Source organism: Mastacembelus armatus, unplaced genomic scaffold (assembly GCF_900324485.2).
Source record: "Mastacembelus armatus unplaced genomic scaffold, fMasArm1.2, whole genome shotgun sequence".
Lineage (NCBI taxonomy): Eukaryota > Metazoa > Chordata > Actinopteri > Synbranchiformes > Mastacembelidae > Mastacembelus > Mastacembelus armatus.
In genome coordinates this window covers 149085-176062 of record NW_022872941.1, presented here as the reverse complement: position 1 = coordinate 176062, position 26978 = coordinate 149085, and the positions used below count along the sequence as shown (strand labels likewise).

The 26978-nt window shown below is 41.3% G+C and overlaps 3 protein-coding genes across 12 annotated transcripts in view; 2 read left to right on the top strand and 1 right to left on the bottom strand.

Annotated features, from left to right (window-relative positions):
* Positions 1-3928, top strand: part of man1b1b (mannosidase, alpha, class 1B, member 1b) — a 32341-nt gene extending 28413 nt beyond the window's left edge. For all 6 annotated transcript variants that reach the window (XM_026311755.1, XM_026311788.1, XM_026311797.1 and 3 more), the window contains one exon: positions 539-3928. In XM_026311755.1, coding sequence (XP_026167540.1) covers positions 539-745 — 207 coding nt within the window. In that variant the 3' untranslated portion in view covers positions 746-3928. The remainder of the gene's footprint in view (positions 1-538) is intronic.
* Positions 3929-4158: 230 nt separating this feature from the next.
* dpp7 (dipeptidyl-peptidase 7) lies at positions 4159-16195 on the bottom strand. 3 transcript variants are annotated; one of them, XM_026311840.2, is made up of 13 exons: positions 16013-16195; positions 15672-15798; positions 15453-15592; positions 13904-14067; positions 12899-13034; positions 12666-12747; positions 12286-12452; positions 11476-11536; positions 8648-8766; positions 6384-6540; positions 5089-5171; positions 4936-5006; positions 4159-4840 (listed from the first exon to the last, which is right to left on the bottom strand). In XM_026311840.2, exons 1-13 carry the CDS (start codon positions 16097-16099, stop codon positions 4729-4731), a joined length of 1506 nt encoding a protein of 501 aa, XP_026167625.1. In that variant the 5' UTR covers positions 16100-16195; the 3' UTR covers positions 4159-4728. The 3 variants fall into 3 exon arrangements, with proteins under 3 accessions (XP_026167625.1, XP_026167631.1, XP_026167639.1); XM_026311846.2 differs by having other exon boundaries at positions 5089-5153; XM_026311854.2 differs by lacking the exons at positions 4936-5006; positions 5089-5171.
* Positions 16196-16229: 34 nt separating this feature from the next.
* noxa1 (NADPH oxidase activator 1) overlaps positions 16230-26978 on the top strand; it is a 39071-nt gene continuing 28322 nt past the window's right edge. The window contains exons 1-7 of one of the 3 annotated variants that reach the window (XM_026311817.2): positions 16230-16476; positions 17169-17224; positions 17653-17695; positions 17901-17977; positions 18940-19114; positions 20626-20708; positions 21097-21205. In XM_026311817.2, coding sequence (XP_026167602.1) covers positions 18941-19114; positions 20626-20708; positions 21097-21205 — 366 coding nt within the window. In that variant the 5' untranslated portion in view covers positions 16230-16476; positions 17169-17224; positions 17653-17695; positions 17901-17977; position 18940. Of the gene's footprint in view, positions 16477-17168; positions 17225-17310; positions 17376-17652; positions 17696-17900; positions 17978-18939; positions 19115-20625; positions 20709-21096; positions 21206-26978 lie in introns of those variants that run through there. The other 2 variants (XM_026311809.2, XM_026311827.1) reach the window with 2 other exon arrangements.

Genomic DNA, 26978 nt, shown 5'->3' with positions numbered 1-26978 from the left:
CCCACCTCAGCTTAGTCCTGTCAAATTAAAATTTACAATGATAAATGTGTAGATTTGCTGGGATGCATGTGTCCACGGGTGTGTGCAATGGTTTGTGTGGCTGAATATGTTTGTTTGTGTCCCAGTACATGTGGAAATGTGCAGCTGTGTTTACAACTGCTGCTCCGGTTACCGTGGAGATGTATAGTGTTTCAGTGTCTATCTCTTAGATGCACATTAACCTGAAAAATTCCCCCACATCGGCTTCCCGGCTCCGAATCCTGCTGTCGTTTGAAGGGCTCCCTGTGAAGCGGACCGCGGGAGGCTCAAGGCGGCGGTTCGCTGGGGAAGGTGGTTCGCTCGAGGCGAGGGCCGCTCATCGCCGCTTGCGGCTATATTTATTCATGTTTTTTGTGGCTCATGGCAGGTCCACTCCAGTGTGTCATAATTTAAGCAGCCAACCACATACTTAAATGATACTTCTTCTAAAACTATCATAGTAGTATATGTTGAATGGAATGTGTAAATGTGGATAAATGCCTTTTGCATTTCCTCTCAGGTTTCCTCTGGTGGCTACACCTCCATCAATAATGTGCGTGACCCAGACTACCCGAGCCCCCGAGACAAGATGGAGAGCTTCTTCCTAGGAGAGACACTGAAATATCTATACCTGCTCTTCTCAGATAACTCCAACCTCATCAGCCTAGACAAGTATGTCTTCAATACTGAAGCTCATCCTCTGCCTATATGGCTTTCCACTGTGTGATTTACACACACACACACACACACACACACACACACACACACACCTATATACATTGGAATTCAAACTGCAGCCTGCAACTGCACATATAAACTCAACAAACATCTCAGGGTTGGTCTAACACCAAGGTGATTACTTTTGATTACTTTTTCTCTCAGTGACTGAACATTGTCAAAATAACAAACCTGAGCACAGTTGAGTCAGTTGGTTGTGATGCCCTAAAAGCCAGGAAAAAATTATGAGAATCTGGTTCATTTTGTGGCTTTATCTTTCGTATTTGGTCATTACTGTTGAATGGACTTGTGGTAGTGACAGAGTTTATACTGGAACAACATGATTGTAACATGAAGTGAAACTGTCCCATTAGGGTAAGGGATGTTCAGTTTCTAACAAATATGTGCCAGATGAAGTTCCTCTGAAACGTTATAGTCTTTTACCCCTGCACTGTATTTGGGTATCTTCAGACAGTGGAGAAGTTTCATTTAATCCATTCTCATACAAACTAGTACCAGTTGGTTGCCTTTGTAGCAAAATGTTTCCTGACAGCAATCACCAGCTGACTGAACAGAAACCATCCACTGTATGCTGCATCTACAACCTGAGTGAACTCCTGACAGGTTAACACATGGGTGTTATCCTTGATGTTATCCTTGTTATCCTCTTATCCTTGGATAAGAGGAAAATGTTCATTCCTCGTTGCGCTGGAAATAGACAATGAGCATTTGGCCAGAACAGTTCTCAGATACTGAATGCTTCCAGGGCATGAGTGTGGCCCCAGTCCATGTGTTTATTTCATGCTGCATTGACATCATATGAGAAATGGTGGTTTATAGCATGAATATCTCCTTTTAGTTAATTCAGGTCAGAGGACAAAGATTAATATCTGAATAATGACCATGCAGTGAAAGAGTCTGCAGCTACAAAGGCAGATATTCATTATAGTAATGATGGGAGATCTGGTCATGTTTATCAATGCATAAGCAGCATTCAGTACTCAGTAAAGAGTACTTCAGCTTTCAGTACTCTGTAAAAGTACAGAAACATTGTTACCTATAGGCTATAAGGCTATGTTACCTTTGGTTCCTGAAAAAGGCCGATACTCCTATGAAAAGAACAGTACAGTAATGTTATATCTAATTATAATTTACCAAGCCTTTAATATATATTAATTTGGACCTAATTTATAAAGTGGTATCTAGTGGTATCTTTCTGGTAGGATGAGGTCATTGTGGATAATGTTTTTGTGAATTTTCATCAGTGTAATGAAGTACCTGGACTTGGCATTAGCCACAGTCAGTCTCTAAATTCCCATGTGGTTATTTTATCTCCATGTGATATATATGCTGCTGTGTCTCAGGGGATAAAAAGGGCTAGTAGTTTGATCCTCTGCTCTAGAGTGTGTAGAAAAGTACACATCACCCAGATCTTACGCAATATAGAATCTTTGTCGGGCTATATGGCTTGATAATCACAAATACAAAATGAATGCCCTGCTGTTGTTCTAAGCGTTCCATTGATTATTCCTCTATGACATGAATGCAGCATCAGTCAGTTGAACTTGGTGTCATTCCAGTTGTTGGCAGGCAGAAGATTTACTTCCTGTATGAACTGTGAAGCTTTTGTTTCATTAGGAGAGTAATGGATTCTTAGCATAAATGCATTGAATGTGTTGGTGTGTTTTGTTGCAGATTTTTTTGTGATAAGCAGCTGGTTTTTACACTTCAGTTCATCTTGTTTATGTTATACTGTTTGGCAAGGATGTTGTATTTTTTAAGTTCTTTTAAGTTAAAAATGAATTGTGAGATTTTAAATATAAATTACGCATAATATATTAGTTGGTAGTATATATTTAAAGTTGTAATTGCATCTGTCTTAATTAATAAAGCTCTTTTTATTTAGTTTTGGGAGTACTAGCAACTTAAGGGCAGTTTAGGGTCATTCCTTTAATTGAAGTTGTTTACAAAGCTCTACTTGTAATTTTAAGAATTTTATGGATTTTGTAGATCCTGTGCATCTTTCCTCTGAGTCTCATGTGTGCCTTTAATGTTGCATTCAGACTACATGAGAAGACTATTAATGTCCATTTCTGTCCATTCAAGTGATTTTTATATGTGCATATGTTGCTGATTAACTACTGTATATGGTCATTGCGATAAAAGCAGATATAACTATTTTAAAGCAAAACACTGATAAGGATTGTTATTTTTCTACCATTCCCTGAAAGTAATCAGTGGATTTACATAATGCTAACCTCCATGTGTGTTTGTACATGTGTTTTAGTCTTTCCTACAAGGGCTCCATGATGCATTTCAGCATAATTTCTGAGCCAAAGATATGCTGAAAATTTAATCAATCCTGTTGTTAAGTTAGAGGTCTTACAATGAAAAGCCATTTTTCATGTTCAGGAAAACAGAAAAAAACAAAATAATTATTTTCAGTGCCACTGATACAAGTGTCACTGGTGTTAACTTTGAACACTGATAGTGATATTTTTAGGCTAAAGTGAGTGATGAGAGCTGCAGACTGCACACTACAGACACTTACTGCTGTGATAATACAAGAACTTAGATTTCATCACTGACACCCAGATTTGCCAAGTCTTCATGTTCACAATCAACAGACATCAAGTTATTTTACAGTGCTGTCACTAGAATCCACAATAAAGTGGAATTAGACCATCATATGAAGTATAAGAGATGACCAAGTTTAATGTAGGTTTTACAGATTTAACGGTGATGTATTTGTACAGTTAAAAGTCATAGAACTGGTATATTTGGAGGTGTGAGGTCCCAGTAATCATTCCTTTACAGACCTATTAAGGCTTTATGAGCACTGGGATATTCTTTTCAGAAGTTTGCTATTCTGTGAGCATAAACTGCCATTTGGTTATTGAATTGATATTGCCTATTTGACTGTCATAGAGAAAGTTGGCAGTGTATTACATACACCAAGCAAAGTTGAATCAATCTGAGGTAGTCCTGCAGTAATTCATGAAAGTTATATTGTTTTGTGTGTGTGAAGATCATTCTGGAGGCTCCTGTTTGCGCTGCTGTTGAGTTGTACTGTGTTACACAGAGGTGTGTAATGCAGCTGGGAGCTAACAGAAATGGGGCTTTAGCTAACTGTACCTGATAAACTGTCACTTACATGTACAGTGTGTAGTGTATAATATCACAGAGAAACATGTTGTATTTGCAAAAACTGTTGCAATAACAATGACAGTGTAGACCGACATATTCATGTTAGACGTAGCCACTACTGGTACCAGTTTAAACTGTGTCCCATTACAATCCACTGTAACAGAATACAAGCTATGTTTTCTGTCAGGAAACAGAACACTGACTTAAAAGCCATCATTTTGGTCCTTTGTGGAGTATGTTCAGCTGTACTGAGGTTTTGATGTACCAGACTCTATGGGACACTTAATGTTTTTTTAATATTAGTAATTGGGATCCTTACATTTTTCAAAGACTGTGTTGTCTGTTGCCTTTATTTCAAAATCTCTCAAACATACAAAATGTATTGCTGGTGTATAACCAACACTGAATCTGCTTTAATTTAGCATAAAATGTAAAAATTAAAGATTTTTAAGACAAAAATCATTGACTTCTGTTTGTCTGAGCTATTGATTTGACATTGTCTTGTGTTTGTACCCACCGATCAGTCAGTCAAGAAAATGAAGTGGCAACAACCTGAAACTGAAATCTCACTGACTGTGTACAGTTTGGTAACAACTCCTGATGTGCATTACATTGTGAGACAGTACTGGACAGAGTCGACACACTACTAAATCGAGCCAAAGCCAAGCAAATCATTATGCAAGTGGATATTAAGGTTAACTTGCAGAAAGCAGGGGAGTCACTAACTTAAGTACTTTCCGTACAACAAAAAGGCTCAATGTAGTTTTGAAGTGAACATGAGTTATACATGTCTTGGAAATGACAGGAAATAAATGTTTTTACATAAATCAAGTCTGAAGTTGCACTTTAATGGAACTGCTTCAGTCTGTTCCTCTCCATCTTCACCCACTTTGCGATGATGTGTGCTTCTGTCTTCCTGGCAGTGATTACTGACTCTGGATCAGCCTCATTAGATTCCCTGTATAAAACAACAAAGAAGTGTTGTTAGGTTTTGCTTTATAAGTTCGAAAGATGACTATCCAACAGCTTGAAGCCAATAACAGCCTGCTGCACCTCAGATCCAGGTGATGGGCTCCTCCAAGGATGTTGATAGCCATCAGTGATGAGCTCAATGATTGGCGCACCTAAACAGCAGAATGCTGATAAACCCAGACTCAAAACAGTGACTTCACAATTCACTGAAGTGTACAGAGTTTAATCTCTTACCCCTCCATTTGCCCATGGATCCAGATCTCCATTAGAGAAAATAATGTTGCTGGCTGAGGAGAGGGCTGCACACCAGAAGACAGCTCATTAGAAATGAGAAAAAAAAAACTATGTACATACATATTAAACTTAGATTTACAGTGGACACAGAGACACTCCCTCTTTGCAATAAGTTCATAATCCTTCACAGAGCACACAGTAATAGTTCGATACATTTTTTGACTTTAACAATTAAAAACGCATTATATTATTTGTGTAGCACTTGAACTAAAAGTCTCTATCCAGGCCTGTAGATGCTGTCATTTTGTGTCCCATGTGTGATAAATGCCAGGAGACCAGTACAACGCACCACCTAATACTGTTTAATGGTTAATAACGGTTGTCAGAAGTAAGTGTATTCCACAATTCATATCAGACCATATTTTAAGACTTTAAAGCTTCACTCTGTTTTATGACCAACAGTAACAAATAGTTGTTAGCTATAAGTGAACCTTTCGATGCCTTAACGCACTCCAAATTAAAACACTTAGATGACACATGATCAAATTTAGAAAACAAGTTCTCTAATTTGACAAGCAAAAAAGAAAACCAAATAGAGAAATATGCTATAAAGAGATTGATAATGTAGAATGATATTCATATGTGACTTTGTGTATACTTAACAGATGTAGTTAATATTTGGTTGACAATTGTTTTATGAATAATTTTGAGAAATAAACAGAAACCACTTAAAATGTGCTGTGTCCAGTACGCCAACAATGTACTCTCAACTGACTGGAAATGCCGTAGGGTTGATCCTACTGATTTGTTTATGTGAAAATGAACTAATTCAATAAACCATCTCAGCTTTGCTCAGTCATGTGAAATATTTGCACTTCATTAACCAAGTGTGTACTAGAGATGAGCCCCTCATGTTTCCAGTGTTAAAAGGCTTTTAGTACTGTGGCACTTAGCAGAAATACATCTGATGTATTTCTTTTGAAATTAATTCAATTCAATTCAATTCAATTTTATTTGTATAGCGCCAAATCACAATACAAATCATCTCAAGGCACTTTACAAAAACTAAAACTAAAAACCCAACAATTCCCTTATGAACAAGCACTTGGCGACAGTGGAGAGGAAAAACTCCCTTTAACGGAAGAAAAAACCTCCAGCAGAACCGGCTCAGTTTGGGCGGCCATCTGCCTCGACCGGTTGGGGTGAGTGGATAGAGGAGAGAGAAAAGAACAGCAACAGACCTCTAGACCTCTAGATGCCACAGTCTGGTTTGTGCATTATTATAAAGTGCTCACCATCACCCCAGAACTGAATTTTGAGCCAGCCTGGTCGTGGAACCACGGCCCAGCGTTTGTAGCAGTACTGCTTACGGTCACTCTCAGTGAAGGGCATGGGAGGAAACATGTCTGTCACACCATTGCTCTCGAAGCACAGATTGATCTCTGTGCATGCCTGCAGCAAGAATAGAAGCAGAAGAAGTGTTAGAATCAATTGTTAAAATAAAGCTTTATTACAGTCTCTTTCATTTCAAATGTTTCTGCTGTTATCTCATTCAGTCATTCATTCAAGTATGAACAAAATCAAATCAAAATGTAACTATCCACTGGTCTGAAAGTTGTAGGTTTCCTGTTAAGGAGTTATGACGGGGGTCTCCCCAGTTTGGCTGTGATGTGTATAAAAGGTACTGTATGCAGCACATGTCACTAAAGGTTTTTGTGCTTGTATTTGTATGACTAAATCTACATTAGTACTGTTACCAACAGACTCAGGTGGGTGCAAAAACTTACTACCAGCTTTCAGTGCACTCACAGCAACACACTTTACCTCAGTTCCTAACAACTCCTGAGTTAACTGATAGGATCCTATACAGCAATTCCAATCTGACTACATACAGTGGGTACGGAAAGTATTCAGACCCCTTTAAATTTTTCACTCTTTGCGTCATTGCTGCCATTTGCCAAAATCAAAAAAGTTCATTTTATTTCTCATTAATGTACACTCAGCACCCCATCTTGACAGAAAAAAACAGAAATGTAGAAATTTTTGCAAATTTATTAAAAAAGAAAAACTGAAATATCACATGGTCATAAGTATTCAGACCCTGTGCTCAGTATTGAGTAGAAGCACCCTTTTGAGCTAGTACAGCCATGAGTCTTCTTGGGAATGATGCAACAAGTTTTTCACACCTGGATTTGGGGATCCTCTGCCATTCTTCCTTGTAGATCCTCTCCAGTTCTGTCAGGTTGGATGGTGAACGTTGGTGGACAGCCATTTTCAGGTCTCTCCAGAGATGCTCAAATGGGTTTAGGTCAGGGCTCTGGCTGGGCCAGTCAAGAACGGTCACAGAGTTGTTCTGAAGCCACTCCTTTGTTATTTTAGCTGTGTGCTTAGGGTCATTGTCCTGTTGAAAGGTGAACCTTCGGCCCAATCTGAGGTCCTGAGCACTCTGGAAGAGGTTTTCTTCCAGGATATCTCTGTACTTGGCCGCATTCATCTTTCCTTCAGTTGCAACCAGTCGTCCTGTCCCTGCAGCTGAAAAACACCCCCACAACATGATGCTCCCACCACCATGTTTCACTGTAGGGATTGTATTGGGCAGGTGATGAGCAGTGCCTGGTTTTCTCCACACATACCGCTTAGAATTAATGCCAAAAAGTTCAATCTTGGTCTCATCAGACCAAAGAATCTTATTTCTCATAGTCTGGGAGTCCTTCATGTGTTTTTTGGCAAACTCTATGCGGGCTTTCATGTGTCTTGCACTGAGGAGAGGCTTGCGTCGGGCCACTCTGCCATAAAGCCCCGACTGGTGGAGGGCTGCAGTGATAGTTGACTTTGTGGAACTTTCTCCCATCTCCCTACTGCATCTCTGGAGCTCAGCCACAGTGATCTTTGGGTTCTTCTTTACCTCTCTCACCAAGGCTCTTCTCCCACGATTGCTCAGTTTGGCTGGACGGCCAGGTCTAGGAAGAGTTCTGGTCGTCCCAAACTTTTTCCATTTGAGGATTATGGAGGCCACTGTGCTCTTAGGAACCTTGAGTGCTGCAGAAATTCTTTTGTAACCTTGGCCAGATCTGTGCCTTGCCACAATTCTGTCTCTGAGCTCCTTGGGCAGTTCTTTCGACCTCATGATTCTCATTTGCTCTGACATGCACTGTGAGCTGTAAGGTCTTATATAGACAGGTGTGTTCCTTTCCTAATCAAGTGCAATCAGTTTAATTAAACACAGCTGGACTCCAATGAAGAAGCAGAACCATCTCAAAGAGGATCAGAAGAAATGGACAGCATGTGAGTTAAATATGAGTGTCACTGCAAAGGGTCTGAATACTTATGACCATGTGATATTTCAGTTTTTCTTTTTTAATAAATTTGCAAAAATTTCTACATTTCTGGTTTTTTCTGTCAAGATGGGGTGCTGAGTGTACATTAATGAGAAATAAAATGAACTTTTGTGATTTTGGCAAATGGCTGCAATGACACAAAGAGTGAAAAATTTAAAGGGGTCTGAATACTTTCCGTACCCACTGTACATGCATTAGGTATCAGTGAATGCTGAGAATACCTGGTAGTCCCAAGCCAGGCTGTCAAATCCCAGTCCACACCCAGTGGGATCAGCACACTCCAAATACAGACTGTACAGGTCAAAACAGGTCAGCTCCCCTGTAGCATTGTATACAATCCCTGCAGAATGCAATAATCAAAAGTTAATACAATGTGTGGTTATAGGAGTGTTATACTGTATTTCAGGCTTATTTTCCACCATAATTTGCAAATAAATTCTTTAAAAATCAGACAATGTGATTTTCTGGATTTTTTTTCTCATTTTGTCTCTCATAGTTGAGGTATACCTATGATGAAAATTACAGGCCTCTCTCATCTTTTTAAGTGGGAGAACTTGCACAATTCTTAATACTTCTTTTCTACTTATTTATTTTTTGTGTTTTGATGTCTTGTATATACTGGTTAAAAAATGAAGAGAACACTTAAATCACATGTTGGAATACATGATGAATAAATTCTTCAGTTTGGAACTCTTTAGGATGAAATGACATAACAGTCAATAGAAACCAAAATAATCATAATCTAATCCTAGAGGGCTGTATTCACAATAATAATGACAATCAAAGTGAAAAATCTAAATCACAGGCTCATCTCAACTATGAGAATTTCTTCACAGTAAACTCATAAAGTGACTCAGAAGTGTGTATGCCCCCTCTTTTTCATGGCTGTATGCACTCCCAACAATATGTGGGTATGATCCTGATGAGTCAGCAGATGATTTCCTGGGGCGTCTTCCTCCCAGACCTGAATCAGGGCATTAGTGAGCCCCTTAATGGTCTGTGGTGGTACTGGTTGGTATCAGATGCATCAGGGTCAGAGGAACATGAGGACCAGTCAGTGACATCAATGCCTTCATTATTCAGGACCTGCCTACACACTCTGGCCACATGAGGCCGAGCAGCGTCCTGCACCAGGACGAACCCAGGTCCCACTGACCCACTACCAAACTGATGGAGTCTGTTTCTGACAGTCTGGTCAGAATCATGAACACCAATAGCCTGATGGAGGTCCAGCTCTCCTTGCATAACAGCTGGTCTCCTGGTATCTCCTCCATGCTCCTAAAACTGCTGGAAGATACAGCAAACCTTCTTGTAACTGCACATATGGATGTGCCATTAGAGTAATTGGACTACCAGTGCAACCTGATAAGGGTGCAGGTACTGTCTCATATTACCAGTAGTGACAAAGACACTAGCAAAACACAAAACCTGAGAAGAATCAGTGACGAGAAGAACATCACATGTAAAACCATTCCCATCCCTTATAAGGGGTTGTCTTGCTTTTGTCTCTCTATTGCACCTGTTGTCACTTTCAGTTGCACCAAAACAGGTGAAACTGATTCACAATCACTTGTGCTTCCTAAATGCAGACTGATATCGCTGAAGTATAAATCACTTGGTGTTATACTGTGATGATTAAGTGTTCCCTTCATTTTTGAGTGGTTTATATTGATTTATGACAAAGCACATAGAGACAGAGCCACAAATTCCTTGCAAGTCCAACATACTTGGCAATAAACTCTTTTTTCACCTTGTCATTATGGGTTATTTGGTATAGACTGATCAATTTCAAATTAAACCTACAACACAGTGTGCATGCTGTGTAGCGGTCTGAATACCTTCTGAAGCAACAGTCTGACTATGAGTTTGCTAATGTCAATAGAAGACATCTTTTTCGATAGTGATTGGCAAATGCTATTGGCTGTATGCTCCAAGAACATCAGAATATACACCAATCTGCCATAACATTATGATCACTGACAGATAAAGTGAATAACACTGATTATCTTTCACTGTGGCACCTCCCAGCATGTTGGGTATATTAAGCAGCATGTGAACATTAAGTCCTCAAAGTTGATGCATTGGAAGCAGGAAAAACTGGAAAGTGTAAGGATGTGAGTGGCTCTGACAGGGGCAAAAGTGTGGTGGCTAGATAACTGGGTCAGAGCATCTTCCAAAACTGCAGCTCTTGTTGGGTGTTCCTGGTCTGCAGCGGTTAGTGTCGACCAAAAGTTGTCTAAGGAAGGACCAACAGTGAACAGACAACAGGGTCATGGATATCCAAGGCTCACTGATGATGAGGTTAACCTACTGTTGATTAAACTTTCAAATTTCATTTATACTTTTTTTTTTTTTTTTTTTAAATTCCATTTTATTTGAACCTTTGTTGTAATAAAAATAAAAACAATGCACACTGGTCTCTATCTCGGGTTCCCCCCACAAGAACTGAAGGAAAAGGAAGTCTGGGCATCCCTGTTTAGGCTACTGCCCCTGCGACCCGGCCCTGAATAAGCAGAAGAAGACGGCTGGATGGATAAAGAGAAACATTCAGTGGCTGTAGTGGCGATATCACAACTAGAGTGGGGAGAATGTTGAATTTATCCTCATGATTGCGGTTTCCACTGCTTTTGATGTTTTTCACTAAATGGTAGATGAATGTGGGATCTTCCTAACAGTATAACTATGAAAGCAAACATTCACAGAAGATGCACAGTGAGCTGCAAAGTGACACAAGTGCTAACCTACTGCTTCATTGACTCCTGTGTATACTGTGTTAGGCAGGTGGTCATAATGTTATAGCTGATCGGTGTACATCTGTATGTAAGCTTGGAAACATGAAGCTGGCCACAGCCCTCTAGTGTAAATACTGCCTTAAAATACTGTAATCATCGCAAGGGCTTACTTACAACCCCTACATTCTTTCAGCAATATCTATAAAAGATTCCAGTTTAATGACAGTTGTCATTTTGTGCTAATGATAATTTTATAGGAGCTATTTCCTCAGATGATGCACACAAAATTCTATGCTGCTTTGGAAGAGGTCTATTACCTGCAGTGTTCCTGAGATTAGCAAGCAGGTCGTATCCACTCAGCATGGTTTCACAGGCCACCTGGAAAGCAAATTCATGTTATCCACCACTGCATGCTTCAAGCTCTGGTCACTCTGGTCATATCTTCTCTTCTATCCTCATTTTTGCTTATTGTTTCCCTTTTATTGACTATAATAAAATACCAGACTATCCCACAACCTACCTGTGTTATAAATTGATATATACTTCTAAAATCTTAGAGCTCATTTCCCCACACTGCATAACAACACCAATTGGGGACAGTAATCATTAGTCAATCAGTACTGGAGTTCTTAATAATTAAGAACTTAAAAAAATCTAATAGTAATTGTTTCACTTAAACACATACAGTAACTTAAGCCTTTAATAAGGATACATGAATGTATTAAAGGACTCTTTATACATTCAAATTGCACAGGACATATATATATATATATAATAAATAATAATAATAAATTCTTGTTTTTTGACAAAAGACAAATGTAGTGAGTAGGACATTTTACACATTTAAACTCTATAAACAAGTTCAGTAATGATTTGTCAAAAAGTTTTACTGACATTTTTTTGTTACTTATTGCTAGAGTATATACTATGTTACAGCCGAGTGGTTTAGCAGCTGGATTCATTTTTATTTGTGCAGCCATATTGAAGAAGCTATTGCTTCAAAGTTTTGTTTACATATTTCTCTACTTGAAAAGATTTTGTTGTGTTTTCAGAATAGTTTGAGTACATGTGATGCATTTTAGACTTATAATAATAATAAAAATAATAATCCTTCAGACCACTTGTACCTTGACAGGGTTGGCGGGCATGTTACCCATGAATTGAGTGCTGTAGGGGTAATCCAGCATGGCCATCAGTGTGAAGGCATTCCTCAGCAGGCCATTCAGCTGGTGGATGTCTTGAGCAGAAGTTGGACGCTTACACAGAGCAAACTCTGACTGGATGCGACTATAATCTGGTAGTAACAAAAAGAGTAGGTTTGAATTCCCTCACAGCTCCATGATCATGTTAAGTCCTATGGCTCTACTTATAAATGAAAAATCTCTGTTGTTTATAGGCTGTACTGCTGCCTTAACAATGCAATATAATCTAACAGTTCTTGTGTCAGTTCTCTACATACAACTAAGACTATCTTCTCATCACAAAGAACATTATCATACAGAATTACCTTGGCGTTTAGCTAATTCTTTCAGCTGACTGAATGCTCCTCTCACAGCTTCTGAGCAGGCAGGCCTAACACTCTGAAAATCCTTTCAAACACAAATAAAAATGATCAACCTGCATGTTTCTGTAAGTTTACACATTATTATTTATAGTGTGACAGTATGAGATTGAAAAAAAAAATCCTTGGATAATCTCAGCACATGTTAGAACCCTTCTTAGGTGCATGCAGGGACTTACAGCTGTGACATCTTGGAAAAACTGCCTAGAGTCTCCCAGCCCTGCAGTTGATAGTATGGGGGCACTGGCAGCCAGAGCTCCAGTCACGATGTTAGGATACTTGAGTCTCATATAGACTGACAGCATTCCACCGTAACTGCAGTGAAGAGAGGAACTGCACTAACTACCAGACTACCATCAGATTACTGAAAGCAAAGGGGAATGTGTCACAGAGGTAAGAGTGAAAGCATAAGTATTAAAAGGACTTCTGAAACCCCACACTCTTTGTTATGTCTGGTTTGTTAGAGTTGGCGTCTGATTTACCACCACACACCAACCTGGATGTGTCTGAAGGATAGGATCAAAATTTTCTGAACAACTATATTTTCATGTTTAACTTGAAGAAGTTCTTTTGTAAAAGTGTGGCCCATTGAATAAAGGTGTGTATACTGTGCACAGACATGATTTGCTGATTACACAGTTGATATGATAATTTATGTCATATCTAAGATTTTAACATCTTTAAAATATATAAACAAGCCATTTAACTGGAAAAAGAATCATAGACATTTTCTCACATTTTGAAACTAACTACTGACAAAATAACGGACTGAGAAAATAATGAGCGGATTCATCCCAGTACACCAACTGCCAGATTATTAGGAATAGTGATATAAAACATTTTCAATTTTTTGGAAGAGTCAATACATAACATCTATTCAGAAGCTAAAATATGGTAGTTAATACCAGGTGCATGCATTTATGCATCTTTTCCATAAAACTGATTTGTGCAGCATGGCTTAAACAGAAGAAAGCAGCAGGGTCAAAGTTGTCCACTAAACTTAACTCTAGTATATTTATCACTTTTGATGAGATTAGTTTTTCAAGGGCACATAAAAAGAATAACATATAATCAAGTTTCAAGTAAAGAACCAGCTGAAATAAAAAATAAAAATAAAAAAAAACAGAAATACTACAGCAAGTCACAGACGTGGACGACACAAAAGCACTGTGAACAGATCTTACCTGCCACCGAAAACGATGACAGGACAATCTGCAGCTCCCAGCTGCCCTTTCAGCTCAGTGATCATGACACTGTAGTCGGCGAGGGCCTGCTCCACTGTCAGCAGGCTGACCTGAGGGATTCTGAAGGAGTCTTTGCCAAACGGCAGCGATCTGCCATAGTACCTCTGTGAAGTGAATCAAAATCTTCCACTGTCAGCAGTCTTACAGTACAATTGTGAGCAGAATAAAACTTTTTGACTTTTGGCTGCCTAAGTGAAAAACAAATGCTGCATAAATATTTACTAAAACACCATATATGATCTTTTCATTACTGTCACATTCTCTCCAAATATTATTTTCTCAGCTGGGAGAATATGATTACATTTCATGACATTGTGCTGGTATATAAGATTCTTCATGGTCTGGCTCCACCTCCTTTGCTAGAATACATCCATCTGAAAGTCAATGTCAGTACTCGAGCCCAAAGTTGTGGTGATGTGTCATTGTGCAAATGTGATGTTTCTCCTCTATGTTATCTGTGCACATTTGCATGAGTGCTTGATTAATCATGTTTAATGTTTTGTGTTTTTTTTTTACATCTTTTCTATGTATGTTTGAATTTTTGTGAAATGTTTATGTCAATTTAACACCAACCTGCCGTGGGACAGCAGATGAAAATTAGCTTGTATGGCTAAATCTGGCATATTTACATGACTTATAGTGTTCATGTTTATTAATATGTATTGTCCCAGTTTAAATAAATAAATCATAAATCATATTGATTAATCCACCAGTAAAAGTATTCCCCAATAAAAGCACTGGCTCCTCCCATTTTAGTAACAAAAACAAAATCCTTTAACCATGTATATCCACACAAGAATTTGGACTCAAATCTACAATCACCAGTCGCCTTAGGGAGTAACTTCAATTCTTAACTCTGTACTTCTGGATTGTTTTAAAAAAAATATGTCTACAGAAGGGACCAACAGACTTAGAGCTGAGTATCACATTCTTGGTTTTTGGTCTGTTGGCAGTAAGAACAATCCAAAATAATGGCAGCCTAAATCCTGAAGTAAGGCTGTGTATCATGAGCACTGACAGATTGAGAATTAAACTCATCTCGTCTTTTTACCTCTTTTTAAAATTTAACAAAGTAAATCCAACTTCAACATTCAAAATATGGCAAAATTTGATTTGAATTAGGAACAAGTAAAGATGATTCCAAACTTCACTGATTTCAGCTTTCAGGTCTTCCACTCCTCAGTGCTGCAGATTTCTATTTTGTTTGTAATAGGTACACCTCCCATGTATTTAATGATGAAAAGACCTTTTTCCCTATGTGTATTATGACTATGAACAAAAAAAAACTTGGTTGGGAGATTCCATGAAAATCACTGAAATTATCACTGTATTTCTCTGACATCAGATGACTACGTTTTGTAGGGGTAAACTAAATGGATGTTAAGTGGAAAAATCACTTTAATACACTCTTTCACATGATTGGCTAATTCTACTCAGCCATGACAGTTTACTTTTAGACGGAAATGGTAGAAATGTCTGCATTTCTTACATGTTCAGCAAATATGACCAGTGCACCCTGCTCAGCAGCCAGCTCTGTGATGAATCCAGAGTTGAGGGCAAAGGCCCAGATGTTTCCCTCATTACCTGTGTAAAAGAAAATAGGACCAGAGCCTTTCTTCCAGTACTTATCTAAAAGAGAGAGAAACACAAATCGTAATGAGTCGTGCTCACATACTTTGTCATACCACTAAGAGGAAATTGGTGTTACCTGTGATCAGATAACGCTGACTGAATGTCCTGTTCCCAATACCGTTAAAGTTGAAATGATCTAGAGTCTGGTTGAAATACTTCTCTTGGAACTGGGGCTCTGTCTTGAATCCATTATGTTCAATTGACTGTAAAATTAAATACAACCAAACTATATCAAAAAATAGAAACTTAATATGGCATGGTAATTTGAACACCCTACAGTACATACAATGACAGAACGTATCACTATAGTCAGGCTATCTTCTACCTTTTTACCCCAACCTTCAGACCTTCAGTTTACCTATCACTATGCAGAACGTAACAGAAATGAAATTTTAGAAACACCGAATACAACCTTACCTGAAAATAACCGTATGGCAAACGGCAGAGCCCCTCAGTCAACAGCAGAGTTAGTGTTAGCGCGAACAAAGCTCCCGTCTTACTCATATTGCTGAGAAATTCAGAATAACGAATTCTCTTTATTAGTCTCCACCATGCCTGCGATAATCGCCTGTGTCACATGACTTATGTCATGTTCTCTGTTGTGTTTAGGTGCACCTCGTAACATCTACAATTTTTAGTAGGCAGTTTAAAACAGTAAAAGAGAAAAGAGAATCTAATCAAAAAGCAGAACCAATGTTTAGCTTCTTTTGTAAGAGTAACATTTGTATCAGTGCATTGTGGCAACAGCTAAAGATGAAAACCAAAAAAATATTAGGTTCTGGAAATGTAACTTTTATATAGATGCAGTAAGCAAACGGCTTCAGCAAGTGGAGGAATATATTGAAGCGGCCATCGGGGGCGCCTGGCGCAAAGGACTATTGGTAGGGGGAAATTGTTCATTTTTTGTGTTTTGCATGTTATTAGTGCTATTATTGTCAGCGTTCTAATTATTAGTTATGTAGTGAAGTGACAGAATGTTGATTTAGGGTTAAGTTAGTAGTTCCAGTGTGTATTTGTATATGTGCTATGTAATTAGTTCAGTAGCACCGTAAGGGAGGGGGACTGCTGTGGTAGAGGCCACCACGGGTTGTTCAATTCAATTCAGTTCAATTCAATTTTATTTGTATAGCGTCAAATCACAATACAAATCATCTCAAGACACTTTCCTGAAACTAAAAACGCAACAAATTCCCTATGAGCAAGCACTTGGTGACAGTGGAGAGGAAAAACTCCCTTTAATGGAAGGAAAAACTTCCAGCAGAACCGGGCTCAGTTTGGCCGGCCATCTGCCTCGGGTTATGTATTAAGTAGAAGAGACTATGGGTCTAGGTTTTGTAATAAAAATAAGTGACTGCAGGAATGTCTGCTGAGCTGGTAAAAAATAGATTGTTTTGTCAGACATTATTTTCATCTGACATAGCATAGCAATGGAAGAACAAGATCTAAATTTATTTTGAATAGGTAATCGTGCTGTGCTGCACTTTGTGAAATTTCTGTGATGGGCAGGGTGGCAGTGATACAAATGTTACTCTCACAAAATAATCTAAACATTAATTCTGCTTTTTGTTCACAGTGGCTGGAGTACTGCACCTCAGCAGCTGAACACAACCTGTACAACAGGTTGGCCCAGTAGGTTAAGTTTTGAAAATAACAAATCGTTGTCTAAACATTTAGACCATTTCTATATCTATCCACCAGTACTATCTCAGAACTGAGGAGCAGTGATTTCTGGAAAGCAGAGCCATTTTCTCCTGACTTCCTTCTCTGACACATTTCTTAAGTGAGGTCAAAGTTCACTATGAATAGATTGCATTCAGTACTAATCAGCAATTCTATGATGTAAACTCCAGACAGTAACTACAGTTTTGCTACAATGTATGACTCAGTATAATTTGGACTGCTATTACTACACCAATAATAGAGGATTTTACTGTCATAAAGTTTGTGCTCTTGATGCTTTATTTTTGCTTACAGTCATGGGGGGTTACCACAAAGGATAACAGAAATTTTAGAAAATGTAGGTGATAGTTTGCTTTTCTGTTATTACACTTTCGCAGATATAGTGGGAATAATTGCAATAAATTCCTAGATCAGTACAAGGTAAGTTTGACTTAATTCAGTTATTGAATTTAATTAAATGTTACAGTTGTCATCCTTACGTGCCACAATGACAAGTGAATTCCAGAGCCTGTATGTGTCTGTGGATTCTATCTGGGGAATGTGGATGGAGGACTTCCTTGTAGCAGTAGGGTGGAGATGCTGGAGGAGGCCTTTTTCACTCACTCGCACTTCCCTGTTGGCACAGTGTGAACGGCAGCAGACGCTGAGTCCGGAGCAGAACACTGAATGAACTCTCACCAGCCTCCCATTCAGGAACAAAAGGTAAGCAGCCTGAATGTACATGTAGAACATTTATTAACTTTCACTTATAAATGACTCAGTGTGTATGAACTGAATAACATGCGTGAAATGTGCTAGGTAATGTACAAGGAAGTATTCCAGTAAAAATTGTGCAGAGTGTTTCAGATTAACATCAATGCAATTTCTCTGTTGGTTGCTCCTTTTAAAAAATTTTTAGTGCCTTTCCCATCCATCCAAATCTTTTTCTACTCTCTCTTCTATCTTTGTCAAAGTATGTAATTTAAATTTACACTTATTTTCTTTTGGTAGGTCTGGCCATTTCATGTTGTATTTCTACACCACAAAGTTTTAGAAGGAAATGTTTAGTTTTTACTTTGTATACACTGTTGCATTTAGCAGACAGCTGTAATTACTGTAAATACAATGTTTTATCAAAAAATCACCTTATTCAATTTTACAGTATGTGAACCTTAACTTAGACCAGCTGTAAAATCTTGCCTACATGGTAATAGATCAGTAATGATAACCTTTCATATTTTCAACTACAATGAAATAGCACAGGAGACTATTTTAAATAATGAGTACTACCACTACTTACTTTTGATATTTAATTTTAATGTAGAAACTTCACTAGCCTTAGCTAATACATTCATCAAGATCACTGGCCCTTGTGCTATCACTCGTGAGCCCTGTGTCTGATTACAGTTTTCCAGAATCTACACTGACACCACTTCACAGACCTCTGGCGTTCTCTTCAATTTAATTCAATTCAATTTAACTTGATGAATAGCTTTTTAAGTTTGCACTTAAGCATAAAACTGAAAGAGTTTTACTTTTATGTCCGAAATAGCACTGTTAGAAATTTAGAAATACACAGCCTGATGTGAAAATCATTTGCACTCTCCAAGATTTTTGGTACATAGCTAAACAAAAATCAAACATACTGTGTTGTATAGTTATTTTAGCCTTAATTTTGTTTTCAGAATGCTGTACACTGAGTTACTGCAGCTGTGGGATGAATCAGTGCAGGCTGTGGATACCCAGGACTGGCAAGGAGCCCTGGCTAAACTTGAGCAGATAAGGGAGCCTACAACTCGTACTCTGTTCAACGCTGCCTCAGCTCATCTGGCTCTGGGACAGCTGGAGCAGGCCCTGAAGGTCTCTGTGTTGTGTGTGTTGAAGGATTATGGGTTGAACCTGAAAATCCAATACTGTGAAAGGACGTCATTCAAACTACCTCAGACACCACAATTACAACTTTCAGTACAATTGATGAAGCTTAAAAGCATCTTATAAGAATTTTTGAATTATAACTAAAGGCTTAATAAATGATTAATAAATCTTTTACTGCTTTATACAGATACAGTAGTTATGACGAGATATAAGTAATTTATGAAAAGAACTCCAGCATACTGGGCCTGTGGGTCTGTGTGGAGTTCACTTGATCACTGCATAGGGTTTCTCTTGGTATTCCAGCTTCCTTCCATTGTCTAAAGACATGCGTTTTGGGGTAAGGCACATACACACACACATTTTTTAATCTACTAGTGGATGAAAACATTTTCAGGGGTGATGAGTTCCTCTGTTTGTGGTGTCATAAAGGTTGATAAAATCAGTGCGTTAACAGAAATGGATAAAGTTTTAAAATCATTTGTGTGAAAGAACATTTAAAATTTATCTGCATTAGGTTTTGTTAAATGTGCTGCATTATCTAGAGACTGGAGTGTGTAAGTTGTTTTCTGATTAATGCCAGCTGAAAGGCTACTTTCTGAGGAGATTGTGTGTGTGGATTTGGTATCCTAAAAACTCCAAACTGAATGGACTGTAACAATATTCTTCAGAAGGTTAAGGGAAGATTGCATAGCTTTATATAATGAAATTCAAAAGTTAGACATCACAGAAAGCCGGGAACTGAGAAGCAGAAACCAGGTTTGTCATAAGTGGAAGAATTTTTGCCTTTAATGTTTTGTATGTATGTATACACTGTGGGAAGGGACTTGTACATTATATGGGCAGATCTGGTACTTTAGCCTACATAATAGCCAAATACAATGCTATATCATTAAACTCTCAGCTGAGACTAGACAGTCATAGATGCACAAAACAACTTTTGCCTGTAGTTTTGCAAATTATAGCAATCAAAATAATTCAGCCCATTCATATTTGATATGTGCAATAGAAACTTTACTATTGCTAACTTATAAAACAAAAGTGAACAAATGTTTTTAAAAGAGATAAAGTACATACTATTATTAGTCTATTACCATTAATTTATCATGTCCTTATCACAGGTAATTATGGCTAAGTCTGTAGTCTTTGCACCATCATTGTTTTTTACCCCAACCTATACCAGACCTGTTCAGCTTTATCCAGATCTAGATTTTCTTGGCTCCAATACCTTACATAGATTTAAGGACCTGATATCTGTGATAAATCATTAGTGCAGTTATTGGATAGAGTATCTTACTACTGGAATGTCAGAGCTCAACCAGCAAGACCTGCCTTTTAAGAAAATTACTGGACATGTCTCAGATACATTTCATAATGCATCAATGTAGATATCACCATTGCTGAATACCGACACTGTAATGGAAGGGAATGCAAAATGGAAGTATATTGTCATACTTCAGTGTCCAGCCTAAACTTATATTTTCCCCTGTGATGGCTAGGCTTTAGATCTCACCATTGCCAAGGATGAACGTCTTGCTGTTGGCTTCTTTCAGAGAGCAGCAGTGATGATGCAGGTTGACAGGTATGAAGCAGCACGCCATCCAAAATACTGACTTACTGTCTACACTACATTGAAGAGTGACAATGTAACATTTTAAACTACAATGACATAACTATGTTCGAGTATGTCACAGATAAAGGTGATGTTTTTAAAAGTGAAGGGAAAATCAGTGCACGGTCATTCTGTAATTGCCAGTTATGCCTGCAGAGGCTGGTGAAAGATCCAGTTTGTGACATAATTCCTTTGGACACTGAACTGAACTGAACAGTCAGGCTTATGATCACACCTACAGGCTAGAAGTTAAAGAAAAGTCAGTGTAGTCTGATGGAAAACAGGAGGGTTCTTTGATATAGACCTGTATTTAACTACAGTACATGGTTCTTGGCTTTCTACATAACTCTCTTTCCAGGTTGGAGGAAGCTTTGTCAGACTGTATCTGGGCCCAAAAGCATATGAGAGGAAACACAGTCATTGACTACAGACAGCTGGGCCTGCGATTCAAACTCTACAGCTGGCAGGTCTGACATTCAGCTTCAGCACACACACTCTACACTACACGCCTGCAATCACACAGGGAAGTGCACATTACAGGGGAAAAAAGAAAATCCAATCCCATGAAGTCTGTCAGTACTGAGGAATGAACACAGAGAGAAGTATGCTTGTCATCAACTCCATTGTAGAGTTCAAATGTCAAACACACCTGTGAGCTAACAAAGTTTCTTTGTTAGATGCTGAAGAAGAGGTTACAGATTACACATATTGGAGCTTCCCACAGACAATACACCTGTGCTAAACTGTGGTGAAGGTACCATGCTGAAAGGCTGGTTGGGGTGAGTGGATAGAGCAGAGAGAAAAGAACAGCAACAATAAACAACAAATAGACACTGCAGGTTGGTGGGACCAGTAACTGCACATCAGCGATATACAGCTCCAGGACCAGGGACACCTGCAGTAGTGTGAAGATTCCACACAAGCATGCATTAATGATGGCAATGATTCTGATAATGATGCATGCATAATGCATCATCAATTCCTTGTGACTAGTGATGTTTATAGACATTCCTCTTATTTTATCTACTGATACCATCAAAGTTCTTAGAAATAGGCAATTGCAAACTGTTACTTCCTGAAAAAAAATCTTCAGTAGGCATAAATAAAATGTGCAACCAATAAAGACAACTTTTATAAGTGTATGAAGACTGATGCAAATACTGAATGTGGTGCACTTGTATAAAATGTCAATGGAAAGTTGGGTGGATGTAAATGACCAGAAGCAAACAAATCCTGGGTGCCACTGTTATGTGTTGGGTGCTGTGCTGGAGAGAAGAAGGAGAGGTAGGACCCAAATGCAGGACAACAAGGCTTTTATTTCCCGGGACAATCTCCGGGCTCAGGATAAACACAAATATAACCGGATGAAACGCTTAACTGGAGAATCTCCGAACGAAACGGAAACCAACACAACTCATCATTCGGTAACATTGATTAATGCTTCAGCAAAGAACAAAGGAGCACAGGAAGTATTTATAGGAGGCAGAACAACAGGTGAGAGTGATTACAGTGATTAACAGATAAAGCTGCCGGGGATCAGTGCAGGGGAAAGAGGAAGTCTTTTCAAAGTAAAAGGTTCCGGCAGGAAGTCCCAAAGGGGACTCATGACAGTAACCCCCTTCAAGGGTCGGCTCCCAGACAACCACAGTCCAGACCAAGATCGAGGAGAAACGTGCCAAAGGGCGGGTGGGAGGAAAGACAGTCCACAGTCCGGGGGTCTGCTCCCATACTGGCCCGCACGCAGGTACGGACCTAGAGGACCACCTTCAGGGTAGTTGGGCGAGGGAGATCACTCTGAAGGTCGACCTCTTCGGCGATTGAAGATCCGGGGCAAGTCTAGATGATGACCTCTGAGGCGGATGAAGGTCCGGAGCCGTTCGGGAGGACGACCTCTGAGGTCTGAGGGCCTCTCAGGCTGGAGTGGATCCTGAACCGTCTTGAAGACACTAGCCAAGGCACTGGAGGCGCTGGCCAACGAGACGGAACTGCAGGTGCTGGCCGAGGATGCAGCACTAGAGACGCTGGGGCGAAGAGGCTACTGGAGGCGCTGGCCGACGAGACGGCACTGGAAGCGCTGGCCGAGGAAGCGGCACTGGAGGCGCTGACCGACGAAGTGGTACTGGAGGCGCTGGCCAAGGAGGCGACACTGGATGTGCTGGCCGAGGAGATGGCACTGGAGGCACTGGCCGAGGAGGCGGCACTGGAGACCCTGGCTCGAGCTGCTGCGGCGCTGGAGGGAGAGACTCTGGTGGCTGTGGCACCGGAGGGCGAGACTCTGGCAACTGCGGCTCTGGAAGCTCGGGCTGCTGCTGCAGCTCTGGAAACTCCAGAGGCCCGGGCTGCGCTGACTCTGGAGACTCCAGCTCGGGCTGCGGCGGCTCTGGAGGCTGAGACTCGGGCTGCGGCGGCTCTGGAGGCTGAGAATCGGGCTGCGGTGGATCTGGAGGCGGAGACTCGTGCTGCGGCGGCTCTGGAGGCTGAGACTTGGGCTGCGGCGGCTCTAGAGAGTGAGACTCGGGCTGCGGCGGCTCTGGAGACTCGAAATGGGTGCCTTCGCCGCGATGCAGAGGGACTGGAACACGGGAAACTGAGGTGAACAGCTGGCTGAAGATTCAGGTGAGGGGCCTGCTAGAAACTCAGGTGAAGAGCTGGTCTGAGACTCAGGTGAGGGACCAGCTGGGAAATTGGGTGCCAGGCTGGCTGGAGACTGAGGTGATGAGTTGGCCATAAATTGAGGCGAAGAGCTAGTCGGGGACTCAGGGTAGCAGCCTACCTGAAACTCCTAGGAGGGGCTAGCTGGAGACTGAGGAAAAGAGCTAGCCAGAGACTCAGGAGAGCGGCCTGATGGAGACTCAGGCGAAAGGCTGGCCGGAGACGGGAAGAAAACGTCAGTCGAAACGTTGTCGCCAATGCGCTGAGGGGCTGAGACTGGGATTTGTCTCTTTGTCGAAGCTGTCGGTCCAGAGGTCCTGTCTGCTGTGGTGCTGGGTACTCGACTTCTGCGGCGAGAAGGCAGTTCTGGATTCCAGCGGCGGGGAGGCAGCCCTGGACTTCAGCGGCGAGGAGGCAGTAGGCTCAGTTGGGGTAGAAAGAGAGTGTGAGGCAACCCAGAGTGAGAGAGATGGGACTCAGGAGGCTGAGAGAGTAAAGGCTCAGGCTGAGGAGGGTGACACAGATCAGGCTGAGGGCAGTGAGGCGACTCAGGCAGGGGGAAAATAAGGGACTCAGGCTGTAAGAGTGAAGACTCAGGTTGAGCAAGTGAGGCCTCAGGATGGGGGAGAGAAACCCCAGACTGAGGGAGGAAAAACCCAGACTGAGGGAGAGGAGCCTCAGACTGAGGAAGTGAAAACTCAGGCTGAGGTGGAAGGGCCTCTGACTGAGGACGAAAAGGCTCAGAGTGAGGAAAACACTCCTCAGGCTGAGGAAGTAATAGCTCAGGCTGAGGAGGAGATACCTCAGGCTGAGGGAATGAAACCTTGAGCTGAGGGAGAAAAGCCTCAGGCTGAGGGGAAAAGAGCTCAGACTGAGGGGGAAAAGTCTCCGACAGAGGGGGAGAGGACTCAGACTGAGGGGAAGGAACCTCAGGCTGAGGATGTATGTACTCATTCTGGGGGGAAGGGAGCCCAAGCTCAGGGAGTGAGACCTCAGACTGAGGGGAAGAAACCTCAGGTTGAGGAAAAGAGTACTAAGGTTGGGGGGAAGGAGACCCAGACTGAGGTAGAGAGCACTCCATCTGGGAGAAAAGAAGCCCAGGCTGAGGGAGAGAGACCTAAGACTGAGGAGAAAAAACCTCAGGCTGAGGAGGAAGGCACTCAGGCTGGGACAGAGAGGTGGTAAGCTCAGGCTGGGAGAGGAAACACTCAGGCCCCCCAGCTGGAGATGGAACTGACCCCGTACTGCGTCGGCATCGTCGTCAGGTAGCGGGCGTGCTGCCAGCTGGGATGGGAGCGAGGTCCCATGGAGCCCAGGGCTGCGCCTTCATCTCCTGCCAGATGGTGCGCACCTCCAATGGTGTCAGCGACTGTGGAGCTGGGGATGGTTGTGGAGGAACCTGGAACAGGGCGAGAGAGCTGCACAATTCCCAGGCTTCGTCAATGGGAGCCCACTGATCCGGGCACTCCTCCAGGACCGATCTGATGGTGGCCACGTGGGACAGCATCTGGTCAGCCCCGTTCCTAGTAACGAAGCTGGGCGGGTAAGTGAAGCTCCGGGTCAGTGCTGAGCAGAATTAAAAAATCTCCCGGTAGAACTGAGCATTCAGAATGACGCACGACAGGGTTTGTAAGAACCCCAAGATTAGCCAGTCCTCTTTCTTTGTGTCCGCTAGGTCCATAGCAGGCTGAAGCATTCTGTTATGTGTTGGGTGCTGTGCTGGAGAGAAGAAGGAGAGGTAGGACCCAAATGCAGGACAACAAGGCTTTAATTTCCCGGGACAATCTCCGGATAAACACAAATATAACTGGACGAAACAGTTAACTGGAGAATGTCCGAACGAAACGGAAACCAACACAACTCATCATTCACTAACATTGATTAATGCTTCAGCAAAGAACAAAGGAGCACAGGAAGTATTTATAGGAGGCAGAACAACAGGTGATTGAAAACAGGTGAGAGTGATTACAGCGATTAACAGATAAATCTGCCGGGGATCAGTGCAGGGGGAAAAGGAAGTCTTTTCAAAGTAAAAGGTTCCGGCAGGAAGTCTCAAAGGGTACTCATGACAGCCACAAACTGAGACAAACACATGTCCACAGGAGCTGTTTCTATTTGAGCAGAAGTTCTTCTAAGACCTTTTTATTCCATTTCATGATTAGAAAGCTAAAGCAAAGTGCCAGAGTGCAAGAAAATAAAACAACAAACTGATATGCTTACCATTATTGTCTCAGCCCAGTGTCCAATTTCATGAAACCTGATTATTCAATATGTGCAAACACCCCCAAACAATACAAATAGCTGAGACACATTTCCCTAAACTACATAAGAGACACGTTTTCCCTTTTTCTTAAGTACTTAGTGTCCATCAGTGATCAAAGCTGCAGTCACAGTAAGCCATAAGAACACCATTTTAAACGGGAAACAGAGCAGGAGCTACAAGCCTGCTTTGAATGCACTGACTGGAGTGTTTTTGAAGCTGCTGCCACAAACCTGGACGAACTTACAGACTCTGTTACATCAGTTTCTGTGAGGATATGTGCATTCCCACCCGGAACTTCTTAACATACAACAACGACAAACCGTGGTTCTCTGGAAAACTCAGACAGCTTCGTCAAGCCAAAGGAGATGCCTACAGAAGTGGTGATCGTGTCTTGTATAATCAGGCCAGGAACACACTGAACAAGGAGATCAGAGCACCTAAGAGGAGCTACTCCAAAAAGCTGGAAAACCAGTTGACAGCTAATGACTCTGCTTCAGTGTGGAGAGGCCTGAGGACAATAACCAACTACAGGACTTCATCCCCCTCCTCAATAGGCAATTAAACTCTGGTGAACGATCTGAATGAGTTCTATGGCAGATTTGAATCACCCCCCCACCCACTCTGATTGTCTCCCAGAGCGACCTTTAACACCTTTAACCATTAACCCCCTCTCCCCCGCTCCTATACGTCAGACCAGTGTGGACGATGTGTGTCAACTCTTCAGGAAGCAGAAGAGAAGGAAAGCACCAGGACCAGATGGGGTTTCACCAACATGCCTCAGCACCTGTGCTGACCAGCTGGCTCCCATCTTCTCTCTGATCTTCAACAGACCACTGGAGCTGTGTGAAGTCCCTGCATGCTTCAAACACTCCACCATCATTCCCATCCCCAAGAAGCCAAAAATCACAGGACTCAATGACTACAGACCGTTGGCTCTGACATCTGTGGTCCTGCAGTCCTTTGAAAGACTGGTGTTGGCCCACCTGAAGAACATCACTGGACCCTTCCTGGACCCCCTGGAGTTTGCCTACCGATCCAATCAGTCCGTGGATGATGCAGTCAATATGGGGCTGCACTACATCCTGCAACGTCTGGACAAACCAGGGACTTATGTGAGGATTATGTTTGTGGACTTCAGCTCGGCGTTCAACACCATCATCCCATCACTCCTCCAGAATAAACTCTCCCAGCTCTCCGTTCTTGACTCTACCTGTCAGTAGATTACAAGCTTCCTGACAGATAGGCAACAGCTAGTGAGGATGGGGAAATTTACTTCTGGCTCCCGCATCACCAGCACCGGCGCCCCCCAGGGGTGTGTTCTCTCC